The sequence below is a fragment of the Mesoplodon densirostris genome, chromosome 15 (genome assembly GCF_025265405.1).
Source record: "Mesoplodon densirostris isolate mMesDen1 chromosome 15, mMesDen1 primary haplotype, whole genome shotgun sequence".
In the NCBI taxonomy this organism is placed as follows: Eukaryota; Metazoa; Chordata; class Mammalia; order Artiodactyla; family Ziphiidae; genus Mesoplodon; species Mesoplodon densirostris.
Window position 1 is genome coordinate 52,268,871 of NC_082675.1, and position 26,181 is coordinate 52,295,051.

General features: G+C 38.0%; 1 protein-coding gene across 2 annotated transcripts in view; it reads left to right on the forward strand.

Moving 5' to 3' along the window:
- The window catches only part of KIAA1328 (KIAA1328 ortholog), a 383,661-nt gene that overhangs the window by 127,513 nt on the left and 229,967 nt on the right, over positions 1-26,181 (forward strand). For both annotated transcript variants that reach the window (XM_060118274.1, XM_060118275.1), the window contains exon 6: positions 18,288-18,415. In XM_060118274.1, coding sequence (XP_059974257.1) covers positions 18,288-18,415 — 128 coding nt within the window. The remainder of the gene's footprint in view (positions 1-18,287; positions 18,416-26,181) is intronic.

Genomic DNA, 26,181 nt, shown 5'->3' on the forward strand with positions numbered 1-26,181 from the left:
TGGCATTTGTCACAGAACTTGAACAAAAAATTTCACAGTTTGTATGGAAACACCAAAGACCCTGAATAGCCAAAGCAATCTTGAGAAAGGAAAACAGAGCTGGAGGAATCAGGCTCCCTGGCTTCAGACTATACTACAGAGCTACAGTAATCCAGACAGTATGGTACTGGCACAAAAACAGAAATACAGATCAATGGAACAGGATGAAAGCCCAAAGATAAACCCATGTGCATATGGTTACCTTATCTTTGATAAAGGATGGAAGAATATACAATGGAGAAAAGACAGTCTCTTCAATAAATGGTGCTGGGAAAACTGGACAGCTACATGTAAAAGAATGAAATTAGAAAACCTCCTAACACCATACACAAAAATAAACTCAAAATGGATTAAAGTGCTAAATGGAAAGCCAGACACTATAAAACTCTTAGACAGAAACATAGGCAGAACACTCTATGGCATAAATCACAGCAAGATCCTTTTTGACCAACCTCCTAGAGAAATGGAAATAAAAACAAAATAAACAAATGGGACCTAATGAAACTTAAAAGCTTTTGCACAGCAAACAAAACCATAAAGAAGACGAAAAGACAATCCTCAGAATGGGAGAAAATATTTGCAAACGAAGCAACTGACAAAGGATTAATCTCCAAAATATACAAGCAGCTCATGCAGCTCAATATCCAAAAAACAAACAGCACAATCCAAAAATGCGCAGAAGATGTAAATAGACATTTCTCCAAAGAAGATATACAGATTGCCAACAAACACATGAAAGGATTCTCAACATCACTAATTATCAGAGAAATGCAAATCAAAACTACAATGAGGTATCACCTCACACTGGTCAGAATGGCCATCATTAAAAAAATCTACAAACAATAAATGCTGGAGAGGATGTGGAGAAAAGGGAACCCTCTTGCACTGTTGGTGGGAATGTAAATGGATACAGCCACTATGGAGAACAGTATGGAGGTCCCTTAAAAAACTAAAAATAGAACTACCATATGACCCAGCAATCCCGCTACTGGGCATATACCCTGAGAAAAAACATAATTCAAAAAGAGTCGTGTATCATGATGTTCATTGCAGCTCTATTTACAATAGCCAGGGCAGGACATGGAAGCAACCTAAGTGCCCATTGACAGATGGATAGATAAAGAAGATGTGGCACATGTATACAATGGAATATTACTCAGCCATAAAAAGAAACGAAATTGAGTTATTTGTAATGAGGTGGATGGACCTAGCGTCTGTCATACAGAGTGAAGTAAGTCAGAAAGAGAAAAACAAGTACCATTTGCTAACACATATATATGGAATCTAAAAAAAAGACAAAATGGTTCTGAAGAACCTAGGGGCAGGACAAGAATAAAGACGTAGACATAGAGCATGGACTTGAGGACACAGGGGGAGGGAGGGTAAGCTGGGACTAAGTGAGAGAGTGGCATAGACATACATACACTACCAAATGTAAAATAGATAGCCAGTGGGAAGCAGCCGCATAGCACAGGGAGATCAGCTCGGTGCTTTGTCTCCACCTAGAGGAGTGCTATAGGGAGGGTGGGAGGGAGATGCAAGAGGAAGGAGATATGGGGATATATGTATATGCATATCTGATTCACTTTGTTATGCATCAGAAACTAACACACCATTGTAAAGCAATTATATTCCAATAAAGATGTCAAAAATAAAAGGTACTGATTTAAAGCAGCCTTCCAAATGGAGAAAATACTAATTCAGATCTAGCTGAAACAGGGAACCTTACACAAAAGATACATTTTTAGGCAGGTTAGAAGCAAGATAAAATGCGTGACTTTCATTAGAAATGTTTTTGTAACCTTGTCTTTAACATCTACCATGAACGCTTGAGAAAATGTATATCCTTAGAGTGTTATGTGGAAAGGAAACTAGTATAAACAATTCAAAATTCTAATCAACCTGATACATTGATAGCCTGCTTTTTAAGATATCTGCGTATGAACTTTTAAATAAGGGTCCTTGCCTTTAAAGTTGGAGAAATAAATATTTTATCTCCATTGTATAGCTGGTTTCCTGGAAAACCTCAGGGTTCAATTATCTGAGCAAAATACACGGTGTAAAGCATCTTAGTTCCAAGTCTGTTTCTGCCCTATATTGTTCTGTGATTCTGCAAGTAACAAGGTAAAGACCGTAAGGCTTAGAAAACTCTTATAAAGCTAGTTATATATTCTAATTAGGTATCTTTCCATGGCTTCTTGTTTTGTTGCTATTATTCAAACAGAATGAGTAGAGTGCAGAAGAAAATGGGTGAGGCATTCGCCTCTTCTTCCCTTTGTAAGTGTCCAGAGCATTGAGTTTTCCCCTGTTTGATTTGGAGATTTGTTTCCCTTCCTAACAGGTTACTGTTGTCAGGAAATTTGCCATAAATTTCTCTTTTAATTAAATGGAAAATTTCAGACTTGTATCAGTGGTTTGTACCCCAGTACAGATCACAACTTAATAAAAGAGTATAAACATTCATATGAAATTCTTGTCTAGCTCTACTAGTCAATTCATCTTGGTATCAGTTTTTCTTTTACCAATAATCTGTTTCCAATTGCACATATTGTCATTGAGTGCCAAACTAGATATATAATTTGGACCTCAGTGTTTATCTCAGAAAATATGTTCTTTTTTTGAAAAGAGAAAAAAGGAAATGATTGTGCTGTAATAAATATAACATGATCAGAAACTTTATTTGCTTCAAGAGAGGAAAATCTGTGAGGTTAGAACAATTTAAAATTTTTAATGAATTGGTATTTTTAGGTGTCTTCTTGGCTAAAGACCACATAGCCTATCTTTGGTTTGCTTTGATTCCAAATCCAAACCTCACATGAAATTCAGTAGGCGCTCCTTTACTTTTATTCCTTTATTCATTTCTCTAACATTTTTAAAGTGCCTGCTGTGATAGAGAGAGATCAAGATTAATATACTATGATTTCAGGAACTCACAGGCCACTTCAGGTGATAGTAATATAATCAAATAATTTTAGCTCTATGCTGTTTACTACAATGAAATGCTTAACTCTGCATGGAGGTCAAAGTTAGGAGGAAGAGCTGACATAAAGCTAAATTTGAAAGGATAAGTAGGAATTGCATAGGACTGGGGGCAGGCAAAACATTTGAAGCAGAATATAGAGTATGTGCTGTCTTTATATATTAAGTAGTATGTGGGTGTTCTGAGTAAAGGGAGGACCTGCCCTAGTGAAGCTCTTTGAGTTCTAGATCCCCTGAGAGCCTCGTGGCTAATGGACTGCATGAGAGTGGGAGGCACATGGTCAGCTATCTTTACCGCGAGGGACCCTGAGTAAAACAGCTCTTTCTGTCCAGGAGCTTCTTCCTGATGGGAAAACAAGATCTAGCCAAACAGTGGGGGAAATGGTGAACAAACTTGTGTTCTGGCAAGGGTCACTGTAGCCTCCTCAATGTCATCTTTAACTGGTGTGGCCTCTGCACCACTGGGCACAGTTGACTACATCTTTCTATTGATTCCTCCTCTCTGCCTGCCCTTTACATGTTGTTACCTTGGCCCTCTTCTCTTCTCTCAGTTTGAACATTTTTTTCTCCGAGAGGCTTTCCCTTGCTCCTCCATCATCTGGGTCCCCTTAGGAAGTGCTTGCATAGAACTACATTAATGTTCTTGCTATTGCTTTCATCATTTGTTACCTTAAGTATGCACTTGATTATCCGCTCTCCTTGCTGGATGGTAAGCTCCCTGCAGTAGACAGTGTTGGTCTTGTTCATCATTGTATGTCTAGCACCTGGCACAGTCTCTGGTGTTAATGTACTCAGTAAGTATTATTCAGTGTTTATTGAGCTCCTATTATGTAAGCTAAGGAATTCAGCAGTAAACAGAACAGACAAATATTCCTGGCCTAATGGTGCTTATTTGTTGAATGAATGAAAGAATGAACAAAAAAACAAAACTGAATACTTTCCTAGACAATGTTAAACACTCTTGTGTCTTCAGCCACCACTTACAAAGTGATTAACTCCCAAATCTCTGTTTCTAATGAGACCTCTTCTTTGAATTCCAGGCCCAGGGATTCAAATTTCCCAATTGGCCATCTCAACTAAATGCTCCCCAAGCATCTCCAACTCAGTGTGTCTAAAGCTACACCGCTTCCCCCATACCTTTTCTTTGTGCTGCATTCCCTGTCTTGGTAAATGGAACTGTGCATCATACAACTGGTCATACATCTTGCTACCCAATTTATAACTTGACATTGTCTTAAATTTCCCTCTTCAACTCAGTCACCTCCTAATTCCTACCATTATTACTTCAATTCAGACCCCTCTCATCTCTAGCTTTAGACTGTTATAGCCATTTTCTAATTGGTTGCTTTCATTCTCTCTTCAAGTTCTCCACTCCACCCTTCACATTCTGACCAAAGGTATCTGTACAGCATACAAATTGGTTGTAAGACATCAATGGGTTACATAGAAATAAAATCCAAACAACTTAGTGTAACATTCAAGATCTGGCCCCTGTTTGTCTCCGCAGCCTCTTCACTCATTCTCCCTACTCAACACCAGTTGACCATCCATACTGTCCTATTTGCAGTTCCCTTAATGTGCAAATCTGTTTCATTTCTCCATGCCTTTGCTCCTGGGGACCTTTCAGCCAAGGGTACTCCCTTTCCTTCCTACCCAGTGCATCTGTAAACTCCTCTTCCAGAATTCATTTCTAGGGTCACATCTTCTCTGAAGCATTTTCTGATGTCCCCTCAATGTTGTCAAAGTGACTACTTACCCCCATTTTAAAAAATCCATTGTACCCTTTGTTTAAATGTCTCTCCCAGAACATGTTATCCTTATTTATTTAAATCTTTCTCTAAACCCTTTGATGTCTTTTTTATCTCAGCTTTATTTAGATGTATTCGGCATATAACATTATATAAGATTAAGGTGTAATATGTATATTTGGTGAAATGATTACCACAGTAATATTAGTTAACACACCTATTACCTCATATAGTTACCTGTGTGTGTGTGTGTTGAGAACATTTAAGATGTACTTTCTTAGCAACTTTCAAGTATAAAATACAGTGTTGTTAACTGTAGTCACCATGTTGTACATTACATTCCGTAGAGCTTATTCATCCTAAAATTATATGTCTGTATACTTTGACCACACTCACCCATTTCCCCCACCCTCCTGAGCCATTGGCAACCACCAGTCTCCTCTCCGTTTCTATGAGTTCAGTTTCTTTAGATTCTACATATAAGTGAGATTATGCAGTATTTTCTTTCCCTGTCTGATTTATTTCCCTTAGCATAATGCCCTCAAGTTTTTATCCATGTTGTTACAAATGGGAAGACTTCCTTCTTTTTTAAGACTGAATAATATTGCATTGTATATATGTATGTGTGTGTGTGTGTTTGTGTATAACATTTTAATCCATTCATCTGTTGACAGACACTTAGGTAGTTTACATGTCTTGGCAGTTGTAAATAATGCTGCAATGAACATGAGGGTGTAGATATCTCTTCAAGATAGTGATTTCATTTCCTTCGGGTATATACCCAGAAGTGGAATTGCTGGATCATATTTTTAATTTTGGGGGTAACCTCTGTACTGTTTTTCATAGTGGCTTCCCCAATTTACATTTCAATCAATGGTTTTCAAGCGTTCCCTTTTCACCACATCCTCACCAGCACTTGTTATCTCTTGTTCCCTTGATGTAAAAAGTCTATTGAATATATGCTTGTGCTCTGCCCTATGCTAAATTCTTTTATTAGCTCATTCATATTCATAGTTGCCCTGTGAGGTGAGGTAGGTATTATTATTCCCAGGTGAGGGTGTCAGAGAAGTTTCTTGTCAAAGTTATATCATTACTAAGTACCAGAATTAAGATTTGAGCCAAGAGTGTTGGATGACACCTAAGTCTGCGCTTTTACTCATTCTACCTTAGTGCCTTTGTTAAATAACTGGAAGAAACCTTAATGGGCCTTTTTTATATGGCCTTTTGCTGCCATCGATGTGCCTATTCTTCGCTCAAATGACAGGTTCCAGTTAGTGTATCATCAGACCATACTAAGGGTTAGTCACCTGACTTAATGAACACGGATAAATGGAGTTGTAGAGCTCTTATGAGTCTGACCTGATGTTTAGGTTTCTGCTTCTTTCATGATAACTTATGGTGGGAGTAGGAAGACAAGAAGTGACTGAATAATAGTAGAAAGAAGAAAACACAAAAAACAAACAAAAACAAAAAAAGTATTTTTACAACTTTTAATTATGACAGTTTCCAAATATATAGAAAAGTTGACAGAATAGTGCAATGAACCACCATATACCTGCTACCTAGATTCCACAGTTGTTGACATTTTGCTCTATTTTCTTTGCCCCCTCATATATATATGTATATATATACAAATCTATATACATATTTATGTTTAATTTATATTATAAATTCATATAAGTAAATAAATTTACTTACATATATAAAATTTATTTTGCTTATTTTTTTTACTACTTTAAAGTGGCAGGTGTCATATGTCACCCCTAAGTACTTCACACTCATAAGACTCTTTATAAGCCACATTATGATACCTAAGACAATAAGCAGTAATTCTATAATATCAACGGGTATTGAGTCCCTATTCCAATTCCCCTAGTTGTCCCAAGAATGTCTTTTATAGCTGTTTCTCTTCCTGAGCCAGGATTCAGTCTGATTCATGGCTTACATTTGGTTGTGTCTTTGCTCTCTTCATCTAAAATAGGCCTACCCACTTTTTTCCCCCATGACTTTACTTTTTGAAGAGTTCAGGTCAAGTGCTTTGCAAAATCTCCCACATTATGGATTTGTCTGATTGTTTCCTTGTGGTATAATATAATTTGTTCCTTTATTTATTTTAATTCCTGTGCAGTGGAAGTTAGATTTACAGATTTGGTTTGATTCAGGTAAAACATTCTTGGCAAGAATATTTCTTAGGTGATGTTGCCTGCTTCACACATTAAGAGGTACATAATGTCTGGTTTTTTCACTCTTAGTAATCCTACATTAATTTACTTTGTTTAGGTGATGACTACCAAATTTTACCATTTAAAGGTACATTTTCTTCTTTGCTATAACTAATCTTGACACCTTATGAATATCTTATTTATTAACCTTTTACGTACTGGTTTTAATATCAATTAATGATCCTCGCCTGAATTAGTTATTACATTGGGGATTGCAAAATGGTGATTTTTAAAATTTGACCATTCCTTCTAAGCAATTAGCATTTTTCTATAAAGAAGAACTTCAATATTTTCCACTTTCACTCTTCCCTTCTTTTGAAGTATCACTATGAACTGGTAGATTTTTATTTATTTAATTTGCTATTAATTAGAGTCATTCCTTTTGATGCTCAAATTGTCCCAAATTTGGCTGAGTCCCCTTCAGGGTTGCTGCTATTCCTTTTGATAAGCCCTCCTCTATTCATCTTTAAACACTTTCTTACATTAAAATAACAAGAGTTTCAAGCTCACTTTGTACTTCCCCTACCCCAGAATGGGAATCAGCCATTTTTCTGAGGAGACGGTTCCCAAAATGGAGTTGTTTTAAAAAAATTGATTATTCTCCCTTTTCTCCTCTCATGGAGACCTTTCTTCATTTCATTCTGTATTAGATCAGGATTTACGTAGTAAACTACCAGATTCAAGTGTCCTAAATACCCGAGGCCAGGGTGGGATGGGGTGATGGGAGTGGTCTCCGCTCCACCAGAGGAATTCTTCCAGTTTAAGACAATCACTTGGGCAGCATACTACTAGTATATTCTGTCTCCTGGTCCTTCTACTTCCACCCCTGATTTTTCTCACACAGTTTTTATTCTTTCATCTCCCTATTCATTCTGCTTCAATCTTTAGTTTTATTTTTCTATATAATGCATTTTGGAGTTAAGGCTTTAAGCTTTGCAAAATGACCCTTTCCAACATCCATCTCAACTAATTAATTTGATATGTTTAGGTTTTGATGTGATGTTGCTCAATATTAATTTATATTTATTTGTGTTATCTTACGAAGCTTGCTTTCTTTGATGAGGCTGTGATGACTGCTGTTTCTCTCAGTTCTTGAATGGTGGTTGGGCAGACCAGCAGTATGCTAGGTTCACATCATGGTTGGTGCACACCTTCCGTTAGGTTCAATTTCCTACATCTCTTGCATTCTTTTCTGTCAGTTGGCCAGGCTTGAGTTAAATATGTCTTCTTTCTCACTGTACTCCCTCCCCCAAATCAGTTAAGACGGCATTTTACTTACATTTTCCTAACATAAATCTCTCTCTCCAGATGGAGGGTTGAAGTCTCATTGTGCTAATAAGGAGGAAGGAAAATTACTGTTTTGCATGTACATATATTTTGGATTTTATAGGAAAGGGGAGGGCATTTCAAAATCTGGTGGATCAATACAGATATAAAAAATTGATAAAGATAGGACTGCTTGTTTTTATATTCTGCCACATAGCATGTGTTTAAATGAACTTGCCTATAATTTGTCTTCAAACGCTGACATTTAACTCTTAGACTGTATAATTGTGCTGGCATTTTCGAGACAAATTCATATTCTGTGTCCAGGCTAATATGTTCACCTATTACAGACATTATTGCCTATGGTAACAGCTAGAATAAAAAATTCTTTTTATATACATCATAGCTGGCGAGGCTCTTGGGACCGCCACAAATCATTCCTGTCTTTTTGAGCTTGCTGAGGAAAAGCATGGAGATGTAAAACCAACCTGGTCTGATATAGATTGGCTTTGAAAACATGTTAGCTTATCTAGACCACTGTTCATTGTATTGTTGTGGTTGTTTTTAAGATGCTGAGTATTAAACATGCTCTTCTACTTAATATATTGTTTAGCTTAGTAACCTATCCTTTCATTATGAACCAGCTCCTCTTCTACAAGCCATCTCTGGTTTTTGTTAAAGGTTAACAGTGAGAATAATGAAGCAATTGGTTATTTATTCAGTCAGGATTGGCAAAAGTTATTAGAATAGGAATCTGCCCAGAAGCAATGATTAGGTTATGAAAATGTTAAGAAGAACACTGAAGCCAGTCACCATTTTTGACATTTAAGAAATACTATTCCCACCCTTAATCATGATGACCTGTTATAAAAGTATTTATACAGAATAACCTTATTGGACAGTAATTTTTATACAACAGCATATATAATTAGGTGTTGGGGAGATTCAGAAATGATCTGAGAGAAGAATGAGCCTGGGGAAGAAATCACCACAGTGAGAAATAAGGAACAGAGAACTCTCCCTTGGATGGAACTCCCTGTCTTCCAGACACCTGATCTGTGCAGTTTAGTATCTTCTTCCTGAGCACTTTGCAAGTTTGAGGAGCTGTGGGAGAGGGTACCCCAAGTTAGGTTGCTGTGTTCTTCATACTAGACTGTAAAACATGTAGAGAGGTATATGGGCAGAAAATTTCCTGATGATGCTTTTATTAAGGAAATATTGACTTAATCGACATTATGCAAAACCAAACAAATAGGACAAAAATCTAATCATAATCCTGTTATGTTTAATATAGTTAGAACCTCCTATGTAAATTAGGCAGTAATTACTTTGACCAGAACAGTATCATCACTTCTACCCTGAATTTTTTAGTAACAGCTTTATTGAGATATAATTCACATACAATAAAAATCACCCTTTGGAAATATAGAATTCAGTGGTTTTGAGTATATTCCCAAAGGTGTACAAAGACAGCCTTCTAGTTCCAGATCATGTTCATTGGCTCCCCCGTAAAATGCATACTCATCAGCAAGTGCTCCCTATGTCCCTCCTCCATCTTTTGGCAACCACTAATATACTTTCTATCTATATGGATTTGCCTATTCTGGACATTTCTCTTTGTTTCCGCATTTAGCTTTTCTCACATAATGGGTACTTCAGAAAATTGGAGAAGAGGACAGAAAGTGAACATGGATGAATGTAACTCTTACTTGTGATCTGGTGTACTTAGAACTAAGTATTCTTTTCCCTGGCTCATTGGAAGAGGTATTTTAAACAACAACATACATAGAATTTGTAGCCTTTTGTGTCTGGCTTCTTTAGCATATAATATATTCAAGTTTCACTCATATAGTAGAATGTAGGGATACTTTGTTTCTTTTTTTTTTTTGGTACGCGGGCCTCTCACTGTTGTGGCCTCTCCCGTTGCGGAGCACAGGCTCCAGACGCGCAGGCTCAGTGGCCATGGCTCACGGGCCCAGCCGCTCCGCAGCATATGGGATCCTCCCAGACCGGGGCACGAACCCGTATCCCCTGCATCGGCAGGCGGACTCTCAACCACTGTGCCACCAGGGAGGCCCTGTTTCTTTTTATGGCTGAATAATATTCCATTTTATACGTATACCACATTTGTTTATCCATTTGTCACTTGATAGACATTTGGATTGTTCTCACTTTTTCACTGTTATGGATAATGTTGCTCTAAATATGCATGTATAAGTTTTTAATGTGAACCTATATTTTCAATTATCTTGGGGAATTGGAGTAGAATTGTGGGTCATACGATAACTCTGTGTCTAACTTTTTGAGGCACTGCTAAATTATTTTCCAAAGCAGCAGCATTTTACATTCCCATCAGCTATGTGGGAGGGTTCTAATTTCACCTATTCTTGCCAGTGCTTGTTATTGTCAGTCTTTTTGTTTATAGCCATCCTAGTAAATGCAAAGTGGTATCTCACTGTGATTTTGATTTGCATTTCCTAGTAACTAATGGCTAACGATGTAAAGCATCTTTTCTTGTGCTGCTTGGCCATTTGTATACTTTCTTTTGGGAAATGTCTATTCAAGTCCTTTGCTCATTTTTAATTAGGTAATAGTTTTTTTATTGTTGAGTCATATAACATCTTAACATATATATGGATACCAGACCGTTATCATTTCTATGATTTGCAAATATTTTCTCTCATTCTGGAGGTTGTCTTTTCAATTTCTTAATAGTGTCCTTTGAAGCACAAAGTTTTAAAATTTAAAATCCAATTTATTTATTTACTCTTCATTGCTGTGCTTTTAGGTGACCATTGCCTAATCCAAGGTCACAGAGTTTTGCTTTTATAAAGTTTATAGTTTTAGCTATTACATTTAGGTCAGTGCTCCATTTTCAGTTAGTTTTATATATGGTGTGAGATGGGGGTCCACCTTCATTTTTTTTTTTTTTTTTTTGCTTTATAACAAATTTAATCAGTTATACATATACATATGTTCCCATATCCCCTCTCTTTTGCATCATCCTCCCACCCTCCCTAGCCCACCCCTCCAGGCGGTCACAAAGCACCGAGCTGATCTCCCTGTGCTATGCGGCTGCTTCCCACTAGCTATCTACCTTACATTTGGTAGTGTATATATGTCCATGCCGCTCTTTCACTTTGTCACAGCTTACCCTTCCCCCTCCCCATATCCTCAAGTCCATTCTCTAGTAGGTCTGTGTCTTTATTCCTGTCTTACCCCTATGTTCTTCATGACATTTTTTTCTTAAATTCCATATATATGTGTCAGCATACAGTATTTGTCTTTCTCTTTCTGACTTACTTCACTCTGTATGACAGACTCTAGGTCCATCCACCTCATTACAAATAGCTCAATTTCATTTCTTTTTATGGCTGAGTAATAGTCCATTGTATATATGTGCCACATCTTCTTTACCCATTCATCTGATGATGGACACTTAGGTTGTTTCCAACTCTGGGCTATTGTAAATAGGGCTACTATAAACATTTTGGTACATGTCTCTTTTTGAATTATGGTTTTCTCAGGGTATATGCCCAGTAGTGGGATTGCTAGGTCATATGGTAGTTCTATTTGTAGTTTTTTAAGGAACCTCCATACCGTTCTCCATAGTGGCTGTACCAACTCACATTCCCACCAGCAGTGCAAGAGTGTTCCTTTTTTTCCACACCCTCTCCAGCATTTATTGTTTCTAGATTTTTTGATGATGGCCATTCTGACTGGTGTGAGATGATATCTCATTGTAGTTTTGATTTGCATTTCTCTAATGAGTAAAGATGTTGAGCATCCTTTCATGTGTTTGTTGGCAGTCTGTATATCTTCTGTGGAGAAATGTCTATTTAGGTCTTCTGCCCATTTTTGGATTGGGTTGTTTGTTTTTTTGCTATTGAGCTGCATGAGCTGCTTATAAATTTTGGAGATTAATCCTTTGTCAGTTGCTTCATTTGCAAATATTTTCTCCCATTCTAAGGGTTGTCTTTTGGTCTTGTTTATGGTTTCCTTTGCTGTGCAAAAGCTTTTAAGTTTCATTAGGTCCCATGTGTTTATTTTTGTCTTTATTTCCATTTCTCTAGGAGGTGGGTCAAAAAGGATCTTGCTGTGATTTATGTCATAGAGTGTTCTGCCTATGTTTTCCTCTAAGAGTTTGATAGTGTCTGGCCTTACATTTAGGTCTTTAATCCATTTTGGGCTTATTTTTGTGTATGGTGTTAGGGAGTGATCTAATCTCATACTTTTACATGTCCCTGTCCAGTTTTCCCAGCACCACTTATTGAAGAGACTGTCCTTTCTCCACTGTACATTCCTGCCTCCTTTATCAAAGATAAGGTGACCATATGTCCGTGGGTTTATCTCTGGGCTTTCTATCCTGTTCCATTGATCTATCTTTCTGTTTTTGTGCCAGTACCATACTGTCTTGATTACTGTAGCTTTGTAGTGTAGTCTGAAGTCAGGGAGCCTGATTCCTCCAGCTCCATTTTTTGTTCTCAAGATTGCTTTGGCTATTCGGGGTCTTTTGTGTTTCCATACAAATTGTGAAATTTTTTGTTCTAGTTCTGTGAAAAATGCCAGTGGTAGTTTGATAGGGATTGCATTGAACCTGTAGATTGCTTTGGGTAGTAGAGTCATTTTCACAATGTTGATTCTTCCAATCCAAGAACATGGTACATCTCTCCATCTATTTGTATCATCTTTAATTTCTTTCATCAGTGTCTTATAATTTTCTGCATACAGGTCTTTTGTCTCCTTAGGTAGGTTTATTCCTAGATATTTTATTCTTTTTGTTGCAATGGTAAATGGGAGTGTTTCCTTGATTTCACTTTCAGATTTTTCATCATTAGTATATAGGAATGCCAGAGATTTCTGTGCATTAATTTTGTATCCTGCAACTTTACCAAATTCATTGATTAACTCTAGTAGTTTTCTGGTAGCATCTTTAGGATTCTCTATGTATAGTATCATGTCATCTGCAAACAGTGACAGCTTTACTTCTTCTTTTCCGATCTGGATTCCTTTTATTTCCTTTTCTTCTCTGATTGCTGTGGCTAAAACTTCCAAAACTAGGTTGAATAAGAGTGGTGAGAGTGGGCAACCTTGTCTTGTTCCTGATCTTAGTGGAAATGGTTTCAGTTTTTCACCATTGAGGACGATGCTGGCTGTGGGTTTGTCATATATGGCCTTTATTATGTTGAGGAAAGTTCCCTCTATGCCTACTTTCTGCAGGGTTTTTATCATAAATGGGTGTTGAATTTTGTCAAAAGCTTTCTCTGCATCTATTGAGATGATCATATGGTTTTTCTCCTTCAATTTGTTAATATGGTGTATCACGTTGATTGATTTGCGTATATTGAAGAATCCTTGCATTCCTGGATTAAACCCCACTTGATCATGGTGTATGATCCTTTTAATGTGCTGTTGGATTCTGTTTGCTAGTATTTTGTTGAGGATTTTTGCATCTATGTTCATCAGTGATATTGGCCTGTAGTTTTCTTTCTTTGTGGCATCCTTGTCTGGTTTTGGTATCAAGGTGATGGTGGCCTCGTAGAATGAGTTTGGGAGTGTTCCTCCCTCTGCTCTATTTTGGAAGAGTTTGAGAAGGATAGGTGTTAGCTCTTCTCTAAATGCTTGATAGAATTCACCTGTGAAGCCATCTGGTCCTGGGCTTTTGTTTGTTGGAAGATTTTTTATCACAGTTTCAATTTCAGTGCTTGTGATTGGTCTGTTCATATTTTCTATTTCTTCCTGATTCAGTCTTGGCAGGTTGTGCATTTCTAAGAATTTGTCCATTTCTTCCAGGTTGTCCATTTTATTGGCATAGAGTTGCTTGTCATAATCTCTCATGATCTTTAGTATTTCTGCAGTGTCAGTTGTTACTTCTCCTTTTTCGTTTCTAATTCTATTGATTTGAGTCTTCTCCCTTTTTTTCTTGATGAGTCTGGCTAATGGTTTATCAATTTTGTTTATCTTCTCAAAGAACCAGCTTTTAGTTTTATTGATCTTTGCTATTTTTTCCTTCATTTCTTTTTCATTTATTTCTGATCTGATTTTTATGATTTCTTTCCTTCTGCTAACTTTGGGATGTTTTTGTTCTTCTTTCTCTAATTGCTTTAGGTGCAAGGTTAGGTTGTTTATTCGAGATGTTTCCTGTTTCTTAAGGTGGGATTGTATTGCTATAAACTTCCCTCTTAGAACTGCTTTTGCTGCATCCCATAGGTTTTGGGTCGTCGTGTCTCCATTGTCATTTGTTTCTAGGTATTTTTTAATTTCCCCTTTGATTTCTTCAGTGATCACTTCGTTACTAAGTAGTGTATTGTTTAGCCTCCATGTGTTTGTATTTTTTACAGCTCTTTTCCTGTAATTGATATCTAGTCTCATAGCATTGTGGTCGGAAAAGATACTTGATACCATTTCAATCTTCTTAAATTTACCAAGCCTTGGGGTTTCCCTGGTGGCGCAGTGGTTGAGAGTCCGCCTGCCGATGCAGGGGATACGGGTTCGTGCCCCGGTCTGGGAAGATCCCACATGCCGTGGAGAGGCTGGGCCCGTGAGCCGTGGCCGCTGGGCCTGTGCATCCGGAGCCTGTGCTCCGCAATGGGGGAGGCCACAACAGTGACAGGCCCGCGTACAGGAAAAAAAAAAAAAAAAAAAAAAAAAAAAAATTTACCAAACCTTGATTTGTGACCCAAGATATGATCTATCCTGGAGAATGTTCCATGAGCACTTGAGAAAAATGTGTATTCTGTTGTTTTTGGATGGAATGTCCTATAAATATCAATTAAGTCCATCTTGTTTAATGTATCATTTAAAGCTTGTGTTTCCTTATTTATTTTCATTTTGAATGATCTGTCCATTGGTGAAAGTGGGGTGTTAAAGTCCCCTACTATGATTGTGTTACTGTCGATTTCTCCTTTTATGGCTGTTAGTATTTGCCTTATGTATTGAGGTGCTCCTATGTTGGGTGCATAAATATTTACAATTGTTATATCTTCTTCTTGGATCGATCCCTTGATCATTATGTAGTGTCCTTCTTTGTCTCTTCTAATAGTCTTTATTTTAAAGTCTATTTTGTCTGATATGAGAATTGCTACTCCAGCTTTCTTTTGGTTTCCATTTGCATGGACTATCTTTTGCCATCCCCTTACTTTCAGTCTGTATGTGTCTCTAGGTCTGAAGTGGGTCTCTTGTAGACAGCATATATATGGGTCTTGTTTTTGTATCCATTCAGCCAGTCTGTGTCTTTTGGTGGGAGCATTTAGTCCATTTACATTTAAGGTAATTAGCGATATGTATTTTCCTATTCCCATTTTCTTAATTGTTTTGGGTTCGTTATTGTAGGTCTTTTCCTTTTGTTGTGTTTCTTGCCTAGAGAAGTTCCTTTAGCATTTGTTGTAAAGCTGGTTTGGTGGTGCTGAACTCTCTCAGCTTTTGCTTGTCTGTAAACGTTTTAATTTCTCCATCAAATCTGAATGAGATCCTTGCTGGGTAGAGTAATCTTGGTTGCAGGTTTCTCTCCTTCATCACTTTAATTATGTCCTGCCACTCCCTTCTGGCTTGTAGAGTTTCTGCTGAGAGATCAGCTGTTATCCTGATGGGGATTCCCTTGTGTGTTATTTGTTGTTTTTGCCTTGCTGCTTTTAATATGATTTCTTTGTGTTTAATTTTTGACAGTTTGATTAATATGTGTCTTGGCGTATTTCTCCTTGGATTTATTCTGTATGGGACTCTCTGAGCCTCCTGGACTTGATTAACTATTTCCTTTCCCATATTAGGGAAGTTTTCAACTATAATCTCTTCAAATATTTTCTCAGTCCCTTTCTTTTTCTCTTCTTCTTCTGGAACCCCTATAATTCGAATGTTGGTGCGTTTAATCTTGTCCCAGAGGTCTCTGAGACTGTCCTCTGTTCTTTTCATTCTTTTTTCTCTATTTTGCTCTGCAGCAGTTATTTCCACTATTTTATCTTCCACCTCACTTATCCGTTCTTCTGACTCAGTTATTCTGCTATTGATCCCATCTAGAGTATTTTTTATTTCATTTATTTTGTTTTTAATCAATGCTTGATTCATCTTTAGTTCTTCTAGGTCCTTGTTAACTGTTTCTTGCATTTTGTCTATTCTATTTCCAAGATTTTGGATCTGGGAAATCGAATCTTGTATCATCTTTACCATCATTATTCTGAATTCTTTTTCAGGTAGACTGCCTATTACTTCTTCATTTGTTAGATCTGGTGGGTTTTTATCTTGCTCCTTCTCCTGCTGTGTGTTTTTCTGTCTTCTCATTTTGCTTATGTTACTGTGTTTGGGGTCTCCTTTTTGCAGGCTGCAGGTTCGTAGTTCCCGTTGTTTTTGGTGTCTGTCCCCAGTGGCTAAGGTTGGTTTAGTGGGTTGTGTAGGCTTCCTGGTGGAGGGGACTAGTGCCTGTGTTCTGGTGGGTGAGGCTGGATTTTGTCTTTCTGGTGGGCAGGTCCACGTCTGGTGGTGTGTTTTGGGGTGTCTGCGGACTTTTTATAATTTTAGGCAGCCTCTCTGCTAATGGGTGGCATTGTGTTCCTGTCTTGCTAGTTGTTTGGCATAGGGTGTCCAGCACTGTAGCTTGCTGGTCGTTGAGTGAAACTGGGTGCTGGTGTTGAGATGGAGATCTCTGGAAGATTTTCGCCGTTTGATATTATGTGGAGCTGGGAGGTCTCTTGTGGACCAGTGTCCTGAAGTTCGCTCTCCCACCTCAGAGGCACAGCACTGACTCCTGGCTCTTCAATTTGGGATGATTTGTTGTCCATTCATGTATTCCACAGATGCAGGGTACATCAAGTTGATTGTGGAGCTTTAATCCGCTGCTTCTGAGGCTGCTGGGAGAGGTTTCCCTTTCTCTTCTTTGTTCTCACAGCTCCTGGGTCTCAGCTTTGGATGTGGCCCCGCCTCTGCGTGTAGGTCGCCGGAGGGCGTCTGTTCTTCGCTCAGACAGGACAGGGTTAAAGGAGCAGCCTCTTCGGGGACTCTTGCTCACTCAGGCTGGGCGGAAGGGAGGGGCACGGAGTGCGGGGGCGAGCCTGCAGCGGCAGAGGTCGGCGTGACGTTGCACCAGCCCGAGGCGCGCCATGCGTTCTCCCAGGGAAGCCGCCCCTGGATCCCGGGACCCCGGCAGTGGTGGGCTGCACAGGCTCCCGGAAGGGCGGTGTGGGCAGTGACCTGCGCTCGCACACAGGCTTCTTGGCGGCGGCAGCAGCAGTCCCAGCGTCCCACGCCCGTCACTGGGCTCCGCGCTTTCAGTCGCGACTCGCGCCCGTCTGTGGAGCCCCTTTAAGCAGCGCTCTTAATCCCCTCTCCTCGCGCACCAGGAAACCAAGAGGGAAGAAAAAGTCTCTTGCCTCTTCGGCAGCTCCAGAGTTTTCCTGGACTCCCTGCCGGCTAGCTGTGGCTCATTAGCCCCCTTCAGGCTGAGTTCTCGCCGCCAGCCCCAGTCCTCTCCCTGCGCTCTGACCGAAGCCCGAGCCTCAGCTTCCAGCGCTGCCGGGGTGAGCAGACAAGCCTCTCAGGCTGGTGAGTGCCGCTCGGCACTGATCCTCTGTGCGGGAATCTCTCCGCTTTGCCCTACCCAGGTATGTGGGGAGTTTCTTGCCTTTTGGGAGGTCTGGGGTCTTCTGCCAGCGTTCAGTAGGTGTTCTGTAGGAGTTGTTCCACGTGTAGCTGTATTTCTGGTGTATCTGTGGGGAGGACGGTGATCTCCGCGTCTTACTCTTCCACCATCTTACCCGGAAGTCCCACCTTCATTCTTGTGCATATGTTTGTTTTTATCAAATTTAAAGACTTGAGAAAGAAAAAATTTAATGGGATAAACATTATTACTCCCTTTGAATTATTGTTTGATGATTTTGAAGGGGATACATATGCTGTGTTTATCTGAGGACTACAGTTTACCTGCACTCTCACCAAGTATGTTTACATTTCTGTCTCTATTTTGTTTGTTGAAATCTGAAAAACTATACCGGTATATTCAGTTTAAATCCATTTATTAGCTTTTTCCCTTAATTTGCAATCTCACCTCTTCAGCTACAGTATAAAGAATGCCAAGAACTTCTAAGCCTCTATCAGAAATATCTATCAGAACAGCAGGAGAAGCTCACTGTGTCTCTCTCAGAACTTGGTGCTGCTAAAATTCAGGAACAACAGGTAAACATCTTTTTTCTTACCTTTTCTTGTCTTTAATGGATCAGCAAGATGTCAGAAGAGTCATCTGCCTTTTACTTTGTCTCACTGTGTACAACATTGTCTTTAGACTTACAGTTACAGCATGTGATTGAGTTGGTTTCATTTACTTCCCTGTTTCCCTTTCCTCTTCTGTTCCTGGGGCCCAGAGGTCAGGAATGATTACTTGAAGCAGGCTTTGGGTCAGAAGGGAAGCTCCTGGTTGTATGAAAGCACAGCAGGAGTGATAAAGAAAACCCACTGCTCTTGTTACTTAATGAAGATCAGGTGGGCTCTTTTTTCTTACTCATAAGCCTCTTCTAACTCATGTTTAGAGTTTTAGAGTAATGAAAGTGACTTGGCAACTTGTAAAAGCTTTAATTGCAGAAAACTGGAACATTTAGCATGATTCTGTGTTTGTATGTATGTATTAATCACATAAGTATATATGAGAGTGTTTGCATATTAACATTTATATACATGTCATCAAATAGTATATATTATATAATTAAATGAAAGTTCAGAACCCTGCCAGTTGTGATGTGAAACAAGTTCTGAAGACTTACTTCTTGCCCTCTAGCAAGTGACATTGGATGTCCTTTTCATATCCAAATGAATTTAAATGGATGAGGATAGCTTTTGTATTAAAACGTTGTAGAAAAAACTATATAGAGTTTCAAAGTCATTCATATTATTATTAAAACATGGATAATGTACTAACTAAAGGCTTATCCTCTCCCTTTGAATAGTAACAGGTCTTGAACGGTTTTCTGTAAACCTTCTAAAGAACACTGTTCTGTTCAACCTAGAGACACCTGTCTCAGATGGGTTAAGAGTTTCAGCTAAGAAAACTCCACTTTTAAACCTCAAGTTTGGACATATGGAAAAGTAAAAAGAAAAGAAAGAAAAAATAATAATTTTGCTGGAATGTGGCATAGCTTAGACTTTTAACATACCCTCCCTTTTGTTTTTTGAAGTCACAATATTTATAAGAAAGAACCAAAGTATGAATGGTTTATTTGTATTCTAACTTGAAATATTTTCTTTTGTTCTGTTTTCTGAAAACCTAGGCTATAAAATGAGGCAGAGGAAGGTGGAAGCTAATCTTTTTATCTGGATTTGTTTTGCCACTTTGAAAAAGGGCAGACAGTTTTTAAGGTGGCACTTTCCTAATGCTCTCATGGTTGGGCTAGAGAAAATTATAACATGAAGATCAGGTTTCTGACTTTTGTCTTTGCGCTTCCACTCCCTCTGTCTCTATGACAGGTGTTTAAGGGCACAAAAACGTTGGCCAAGGGTAGTGGAGGAGAGGCTGAGGGACTTTTCAATTGCCAGTATTTAAGGATATAGACTGAGAGTCAAGAAATAGTCATTAGGGAGTTCTAAAGACATCTAGATAAGGAGGCCTAGCCCTTTTTCTATCTACTGCTGAAATGAGGAGAAAATAAAACTTTCTTAAAGGGTAGTGTTTTATGTTTACAAGAGTGATTCTTGGAGGTTTCCCTAGAGACCAATCATAGTTAACACTGCCTCTCTTAACCTCAACCTTGAGGAGCAAAACTAAAAAAATTACAAATACTAGGAAGAAACTGTTGGTCACGAGTATGGAGAAAGTATACTCTCAAAAGGAGATACTTTTGGGGGCTTCCTTGGTGGTGCAGTGGTTGAGAGTCTGCCTGCCGATGCAGGGGACACGGGTTTGTGCCCCAGTCCAGGAAGGTCCCACGTGCCACAGAGTGGATAGGCCCGTGAGCCATGGCCGCTGGGCCTGCACGTCCGGAGCCTGTGCTCCGCAACGGGAGAGGCCACATCAGTGAGAGACCCGTGTACCGCAAAAAAAAAAGGAGATACTTTTGAATTTTCATTTTGACTTAATCATGAGAAATTTTAAAACCATGTTTTCAGGAAGTGTTTGGTGGTCAGACTTTAGATTATGTCATACGTACAATGAAAATGAAATTGAGACCACTTGTAGACTCTGCTATTTGAACCTAGAGAGGGAAAATAAGTTTCTTTTTGAATACCAAGTGGAGATCGTCACCTGTTTCCTTTGTTATCTGATTTGTTCTTTGTGACAGGCTTCTCTTAGCTAAGCAAAGGTAAGCACCTTCTCACTCACCCTCATGGGAATTGGGTGGATTTGGTGGACAAGTCTACTTCCTGTCAGGAAGGGCATCATTGTGAACACTCTGAATGAGGATGTGGTAAACTTAGAGGTCCTCTTTATGGGCTCACAAATAGACTACTCATCTGTATCATAGCACTGTTCTTGTTCTTTTGTAATCATTGTTTATTCATCCATCTCTCTCACCAAGCTTTTTAAAAAACAGCATCCTGTTGGGTTTTTTATACTCAGAACCTAACATAGGTTGGCCTAATAAAGTTTTAATTTTTATTTAACAAAATTTAATATGGTAAATACTGTGTGCGCCAGGTACTGTTCTAAGCTCTTAACACACATTAAATCGTTTAGTCCCTCAGTAGCCCAATGAAGTTATTATCCCCATTTTACAGAGGAGGAATCCCAGGCAGAACAAGAGATTTGCCTTGTAATCCAGGTAGCAAGTTAGGAAATCAAGATATGAACCTAAACAGTCTGACTCCATATTTTCTTGAAGAGAGAAAGACAAGAAAATCTTGAGATAGCTAAAAAATATTGAAAATTTGCTTTACAAGCTGTTGTTTCTATCACCAACCTTCTTTTGGATCTTAATCTGAAATCCAGTTTTTTGAATGCCAGAGCACAAATACATTAGAGATGGTGGGAAACTATTTGATTTTTTTGTGAGTAGCCAAAATGTCAGGTAAACATAAAATTTTATTTGTTCTCAAAATAAGATTTTTTCATAGGCAGAACACTCTATGACATAAATCACAGCAAGATCCTTTTTGACCCACCTCCTAGAGAAATGGAAATAAAAACAAACATAAACAAAGGGACCTAATGAAACTTAAAAGCTTTTGCACAGCAAAGGAAACCGTAAACAAGACCAAAAGACAACCCTCAAAATGGGAGAAAATATTTGCAAATGAAGCAACTGACAAAGGATTAATCTCCAGCTCAATATCAAAAAAACAAACAACCCAATCCAAAAATGGGCAGAAGACCTAAATAGACATTTCTCCAAAGAAGATATACAGATTGCCAACAAACACATGAAAGAATGTTCAACATCATTAATCATTAGAGAAATGCAAATCAAAACTACAATGAGATATCATCTCACACCGGTCAGAATGGCCATCATCAAAAAATCTAGAAACAATAAATGCTGGAGAAGGTGTGGAGAAAAGGGCACCCTCTTGCACTGTTGGTGGGAATGTAGATTGATACAGCCACTATGGAGAACAGTATGGAGGTTCCTTAATAAACTAAAAATAGAACTACCATATGACCCAGCAATCCCACTACTGGGCATATACCCTGAGAAAATGAGAATTCAAAAAGAGTCATGTATCATGATGTTCATTGCAGCTCTTGTAACAATAGCCAGGACATGGAAGCAACCTAAGTGCCCATTGACAGATGAATGGATAAAGAAGATATGGCACATATATACAATGGAATATTAATCAGCCATAAAAAGAAACGAAATTGAGTTATTTGTAGTGAGGTGGATGGACCTAGAGTATGTCACACAGAGTGAAGTAAGTCAGAAGGAGAAAAACAAATTCCGTATGCTAACACATATATATGGAATCTAAGAAAAAAAATGTCATGAAGAGTCTAGGGGTAGGATGGGAATAAAGACACAGACCTACTTGAGAATGGACTTGAGGATATGGGGAGGGGGAAGGGTAAGCTGTGACAAAGTGAGAGAGTGGCATGGACATATATACACTACCAAATGTAAAATAGATAGCTAGTGGGAAGCAGCCGCATAGCACAGGGAGATCAGCTCGGTGCTTTGTGACCACCTAGAGGGGTGGGATAGGGAGGGTGGGAGGGAGGGAGATGCAAGAGGGAAGAGATATGGGAACATATGTATATGTATAACTGATTCACTTTGTTATAAAGCAGAAACTAACACACCATTGTAAAGCAATTATACTCCAATAAAGATGTTTAAAAAATAAATAAATAAATATAAAGCAAAAAAAAAAAAGGTTTTTTTAAACTCACCTTCAGATTTTGTGATAGAGATGCAGCAGTTCATTTTTCATGAGGCATTCATTTGACTTTAAGAGACTTGTTTCTTCTTTGTGTTGGTTGCCATGTGGCTCAACTTGCTCAGTATAGGTTTTGTGTATACTTTTATTAAATTTGTAGTTCTTCAGAAGAATGTGCTAGCTTATGGTTTTCTTTTTACTCCCTCCATTTGGTTGAAAAGAAGTTGCTCCATTTACTGGGTGAATTTTTCCCTTGCTTTTCCCCCCATCCTCTTTCTTGCTTTGCCTCAAAGATGAATGCATTCTCCATTCATCTTGTAATTTGTTCAGCATTACAAGTTCTTCATTGTGGAATCTAGAAAGATTCTTCACTTGTTCTATTTAGACTGAGATACCTCACTGATGTGTGTCTGTTACTCCATTTTCTTATCTTAAGAAATAGTACTTACCCACAGTATAACCTTGTTCTTGGACATGGGAGGATCTAGTAACCATATTTTTAACCAGAGTACATTTTAGAATATAGCTCTTCTTGTCACAGTTGAGTGTTATTATTTTGTGTGTGTGTGAATCTGAACTTAAATAATGTCACCTTAAACTCTGATGCTTATAACTTCTATTTTAATCTTATTTGATAGGCTTATCATTTCAGGAGAGGTATGATATTTCCACAGTATTCTTTATGTTAAGAGAAAGCCTAGGCAGCACTTTGAGTAGCTTTTCCCGCTGCAGTTTGAAAATGTCTCTATGCAAGTTTGCCTTAATGTTTTTCTTAACTCTTCCATTTTTTTGCCAAGTAGATGTGAAAAGGTAAATTTGGATTCATCTTGAGATTTCCCCCTTTTCTATAAAATGGATAAAATCATCATTACTTTTCAGCCAAGGCCAATGGATATTAATGAATCCATGCTGTTCTGATCTGGTAAAAGGCCTTTTATAGAAACTTTTCCATTTTTCCTATGATTACTTGTTCTGTCTTTATTTAGGTCTAGGTCATGGACTGGACAGAATCTGAACTACAATAGGTAAATCATTGCTGAGTGCATGTTTAATTGTTTCTGGGTGGTTTCCATTACTATTGTCTCTATAGTTTGTTAAAACAGTTTTTGTAGTGCTTAGGGCCACAGTGTCTTGGGACTATTTCCTATTTTGTGATTATTTTCATGTATTCTTTTGGTTAAACATTTTTTAACTGCCTCATATAGGCATGTGCTAATAGAGCTCCTTACCATTTTAATTCTGTCTAACTTACTTATGCATTTTAATGTGTATTTAATGTGTAATATTTATTTTAATTCTATCTATACTAAGCTATATTTGAGTCTGTTATAAGAAGCCCAGATTTTCTTGGCAGTCCAGAAGTGTCACCACACTTCTAACTGACAAAGAAGCCAAATCAAAAATGTTATGCTCTTTGGATATCTGTTATATGTCTGACTCAAATGTACTACTAAACTTGTGGAATAAAACATTTGTACATAGAACAAAGATATGATTAACAGCTGACTTCTCATCAGAAACAGTGGAGGAAAGAGTCAGTGGGATGGCATATTCAAAGAGCTGAAGGAAAAAAAAACTGGCAATAAAATAAAACTATCCTTCAAAAATGAAAGTGACATAAAGACATTCCTAAATAAATAAAGACTAAGAGAATTCATTGCTAGCTTATCTGCCTTACAATAAATACTAATAGAAGTCTGCTCAGGTGAAAGAAAATGACATAAGCCAGTAACTCAAATTCACATAAAGAAATAGAGCACTGGTAAAAGTAATTACATCTCTCTTTTCTTAAATAGAAAACTTAAAAGACACCTGAATAAAACAATAATTATAAAACTGTATTGTTGAGCTTATAAGATATAAAGACGTTGTATGTGTGTGTGGGTATGTGTACTTGCACAAAGGGAGGAGGACAGAAGGCAGAACTGTTGGAGAAAATTTTCTCTATATATTACTGGAATAAGACTGTCTTTATTCATTGACAGCATGGTCCTATATGTAGAAAATCTTAAGAAATCCACAAACACACACACAAAAACATGATAGAACTAATAAATAAGTTCAGCAAGTTGCAGGATACAAGATCAGTATGCAAGTCAATGTTATTTCTATTTACTTCCAATGAACAATTCAAAAATGGATATATTTAATAAAAGCAGTGCAATAAAAACACTGAAAATAACAAAACATCGCTGAGAGAAATAAAGATCGAAGATATTATTCCATGTTCATGGATTGCAAGACTCAATGTTATTAAAGTGGCACTTTTCCCCAAATTAGTCTATAGGTTTGTTGCAATCTCCATCAGATTTCCAGCAAATTTTGATAATTTCATTTTTACAGAAATTGATAAGATGATCCTAAAGTTTATATGGAAATGCAAAGTAATACTAATAGCCAAAAGATTTTGAGCAAGAACAGTAAAGTATATGATCACTCTTTCTAATTTTAATGTTTACTCTAAAGGTACAGTATAGTAGATAGAATTTTAACCTGACTTGCATGACTTTTGACCCCTGCCGAAATGGTTTTACTCCCATGATATGTTATGTTATATAATAAAAAGGAGATTATTTAGGTGGGCCTAACCTAATTACATGATAAAAGCAGAGAGTTTTCCCCAGCTGGGAGCAAAAGAGAAAGTCAGAGAGATATAAAGCATAAGAATGGTATTCAACATACCATTGCAGGCTTTGAAGATGGAAGGGGTTAGGAGCTGAGAGCTGTCTCGGACAAGTAGCAAGAAAAGAGTGATTTAAGTCTTGCCACCACAAGGAACTATATTCTGTCAACAGCCTGAGCTTGGAAGCAGGTTCTTCCTCAGATATTTCCAATTAGAGCCTGGCCTAGCTGATAGCTTGATTTCAGTCTTGTGAGAAACTAAGCAGAGAACCTAGCCAAGCCTGCCTGAACTTCTGACCTACAGAACTATGAGGTAATAAATTTGTGTTATTGTAAATTGCTATGTTTGTGGTAATTTGTTATACAGAAATAGAAAACTAATACATACAGTTTCCAAGAATATAGTACTGCCATAATGATGGACATTTAGATCAGTGGAACAGAATTGTGAATTCAGAAATAAACTAGCAATTATGGTCAACTGATCTTCAACAAAGGTGCTAGCACAATTCAATGTGGAAAAAATAATCTTTTCAACAAGCATTGATAGGACAATTGGACACATGCAGAAAAGATAAATTTAGACCTTTTGCACCATGCACAAAAATTAACTTCAACATTATTCCAACATTGACGACACCTTTTTTGAAGCCTAACTTCATATATTGATTTTTCTCAGTACCAGTTTTTGTTCTTCTTTAGGTACAGTGTTTTTTATGCATATTAAAGTGACCACCTGAACTTGAACATTGATCACAGTATTTCATTTAGTCTTATGTAATTAATAGTAACCAGAAGTACTGCCTTTAATTAAGAAGAATAGAGTATTACTTTATTATGTACCTGTTCTAAACATAGGTCTCAGGTCTCTTTACCCTCTCAGAGAGTGGTTCTCAAAGGCTGGTGGTCTCTGGACCAGTAGTATCAGCATCACCTGGAACTTGTGAGAAAGGAAAAAAAGAGGAGGGGGTGGTACCTGACACTTGAAAACTGGCCTAGCACTCACTGTGGGCCATGTT